At 46.7% G+C, this 3,513-nt stretch overlaps 1 protein-coding gene across 1 annotated transcript in view; it reads right to left on the reverse strand.

The window, feature by feature from the left end:
* The window catches only part of WRB (tryptophan rich basic protein), a 15,140-nt gene extending 14,935 nt beyond the window's left edge, over positions 1-205 (reverse strand). The window contains exon 1 of the mRNA XM_010834953.1: positions 27-205. Within this exon, the coding sequence (XP_010833255.1) occupies positions 27-203 (177 nt within the window). The 5' untranslated portion in view covers positions 204-205. The remainder of the gene's footprint in view (positions 1-26) is intronic.
* Positions 206-3,513: the final 3,308 nt, after the last annotated feature.

Raw genomic sequence — 3,513 nt, forward strand, 5'->3', positions numbered from 1 at the left:
CCCTGGAGGGCCAGGTAGCCACTTACGAAAAACGAGAAGGACGGGAGGAGGATCCTGAGCACATTGCACCCAAACACGAAGCTGAGCACCAGCAGCCACGCCCAGCGGTCGGCCTCGGCAGCGCTCATCTCGGAAGCTAGCGGCGTCGCCGGGTCAGCTAAAGCAGCTCCATGGGGACCACGCCGACGGCCGCGCGTGCGCATTGAGAACTGCGACCCGCAGAGGGGGCCGCCGCGCCTGCGCACTGAGCCGCGCTTCGGGAGGCGGGGCCATCTTTTCTTCTAATTTCTTGACATTCCTGGCTTCCGTAGCCCTCTTCCTCCGGTTCCTTCATCTCTGCGGAACCTATTTTCCAAATTCGGCCTCCACCGTGACTTTAGTTTTGTTTTATCAGCAAACTACCTGTGTTATTATGTAATTAATACTTTCTTTAAATTGACTCAGCTTTATTCCTAAGCAACTGTATTTTTAAAGACACAGTCCCGTAAATAGTGACCGTCATTACAGTAGCAAGGAAATGTAAAAACGTTTTGCAAGTAGAGTTCAGTAAGTAGTCTTTACATTTCAAAACTAAGTGAAGTGAAGTCGCTCAGTCATGTCCGACTCTTTGCGACCCCATGGACTGTAGCCTACTACGCTCCTCCGTCCATGGGATTTTCCAGGCAAGAGTACTGAAGTGAGTTGCCATTTCCTTCTCCAGAGGATCTTCCTGATCCAGAGATCGAACCCAGGTCTTCCACACTGTAGGCAGACGCTTTACCGAATGAGCCACCAGGGAAGTCCATAAATCTAAGTAATTTACACAACTGCATACCTGAAAAATAAGTAGTATCGTAAAAGGCCATGGTTACATTCAACCTATAAAAAAGGGCGTCCCAGGTGGCGCTGGTGGTAAAGAACCCGCCTGACAATGCAGGAGACAAGAGACGCTGAGTTCCATCCTCGCATGGCAACCCACTCCAGTATTCTTGCCTGGAGAATCCCGTGGACAGAGGAGCCTGGCAGGCTACAATCCATGGGGTCGCAGAGAGTCAGACAGGACTGAAGCGACTGCGCACAAACCCACATGTAGGTGAAGATGACGCTTTTGCAGTAAAAGGATCCTAATCCCATTTATGTGTAGTAGATAAAGCAAAAGATGATTAGCTGTCTCTTCTGCCTGGCTGGAGTCTGAGAACTAATTTCCAATCCAAATGAATGGAGGAGCTGTGGTTCTACAAATTTCTGGTTAAAGAAGACATGTGAGATGTGACTGTTCAATAGAGACAGTGAATTATTTTCATGGAAAGGTGGCTAAGCTTACCAAAACACAGGCTTGGAGCCTGCTTCTTCTCCATAGCCTTACCCTGAAGCCAGACCAGCCAAGGCTGCACCCTGGCTACCTCTATCCACTAAAAGTTTAGAACTGGATGCAGCAACAACCTTGTGAAAAGTGAAGGCAGGTCCTCCTGTGTCCATTTCCCGAAACCAGTCTCCACTTTCAGGAGGAAGAGGACAGTATTGCCTGCTCCCCAGGATTTGGTTTAAAAAAAAAAAAAACCTGGAGTGTGTCCAGTCTAGGATAGTACAACAGTGGTGAGAAAAGACCAGCAGTACCTGGTCTTCAAAGGCAGCCCAATTCGAGTAACTCAGCTCTCTCCTATTGCTCTATTTGGGCAGCTCTCAAAAAGCAGAAATATTACTTTGCAGACAAAGAGCCCTATATTCAAAGCTATGGTTTTTTCAGTAGTCATGGATGACCATACAGGATGGACCATAGAGGATGGATGACATGAGAGTCTGACCATAAAGAAGTCTGACCATAAAGAAGTCTGACCATAAAGAAGTCTGACTGGTGAAGAAGAATTGATGCTTTCAAACTGTGGTGCTGGAGAAGACTCTTGAGTCCCCTTGGACAGCAGGGAGATCAACCAGTCAATCCTAAAGGAAATCAACCACGAATATTCATTCTCAGGACTGATGCTGAGGCTGAAGCTCCAACACTTTGGCCACTTGATTCAAAGACTGACTCATCGGAAAATGCCCTGATGCTGGGAAAGATGGATGGCAGGAGGAGAAGGGGATGACAGAGGATGAGATGGTTGGATGGCATCACCAACTCAATGGACATGAGTTTGAGCAAGCTCCAGGAGATGAAGGACAGGGAAGCCTGGTGTGCTGCAGTCCATAGGGTCGAAAAGAGACATAACTCAGCTACTGAACAACAAAAAAGCACCAACAGTTGAAGGCTGACAACACTATCCAAGCATCACACTATTTTCAAGTTAAAAAAAAAGAAAGCAGCCATCCCTTAGAAAATAAAGATTGTGATAATGCCACAAATGCATTTCAGTCCAGAGCAAGACCGGAAGAAGATACTATCACCACTGGGGGCTTTCACCAAACCATTTCTTTTTCAAAATTGGACCCTCAAAAAAAAAAGAAAAACTGGAACCTCTGACATAATACAACAATTCCTCTTCATACCACTTCACAGAATGGGGTTCAGTTCAGTGCAGTTCAGTTCAGTCGTTCAGTCGTGTCCAACTCTTTGCGACCCCATGAATCGCAACATGCCAGGCCTCCCTCTCCATCACCAACTCCCGGAGTTCACTCAGACTCACGTCCATCGAGTCAGTGATGCCATCCAGCCATCTCATCCTCTGTCATCCCCTTCTCCTCCTGCCCCCAATCCCTCCCAGCATCAGAGCCTTTTCCAATGAGTCAACTCTTCACATGAGGTGGCCAAAGTACTGGAGTTTCAGCTTTAGCATCATTCCCTCCAAAGAAATCCCAGGGCTGATCTCCTTCAGAATGGACTGGTTGGATCTCCTTGCAGTCCAAGGGACTCACAAGAGTCTTCTCCAACACCACAGTTCAAAAGCATCAATTCTTTGGCACTCAGCCTTCTTCACAGTCCAACTCTCACATCCATACATGACCACAGGAAAAACCATAGCCTTGACTAGACGAACCTTTGTTGGCAAAGTAATGTCTCTGCTTTTGAATATGCTATCTAGGTTGGTCATAACTTTTCTTCCAAGGAGTAAGCGTCTTCTAATTTCATGGCTGCAGTCACCATCTGCAGTGATTTTGGAGCCCAGAAAAATAAAGTCTGACACTGTTTCCCCTGTTTCCCCATCTATTTCCTATGAAGTGATGGGACCAGATGCCATGATCTTCGTTTTCTGAATGTTGAGCTTTAAGCCAACTTTTTCACTCTCCTCTTTTACTTTCATCAAGAGGCTTTTTAGTTCCTCTTCACTTTCTGCCATAGGGTGGTGTCATCTGCATATCTGAGGTGATTGATATTTCTCCCGGCAATCTTGATTCCAGCTTGTGCTTCTTCCAGTCCAGCGTTTCTCATGATGTACTCTGCATAGAAGTTAAATAAGCAGGGTGACAATATACAGCCTTGACGTACTCCTTTTCTTATTTGGAACCAGTCTGTTCCATGTCCAGTTCTAACTGTTGCTTCCTGGCCTGCATATAGGTTTCTCAAGAGGCAGGTCAGGTGGTCTGGTATTCCTATCT

Source organism: Bison bison, unplaced genomic scaffold, assembly GCF_000754665.1.
Source record: "Bison bison bison isolate TAMUID 2011002044 unplaced genomic scaffold, Bison_UMD1.0 scf7180017864037, whole genome shotgun sequence".
NCBI lineage: Eukaryota > Metazoa > Chordata > Mammalia > Artiodactyla > Bovidae > Bison > Bison bison.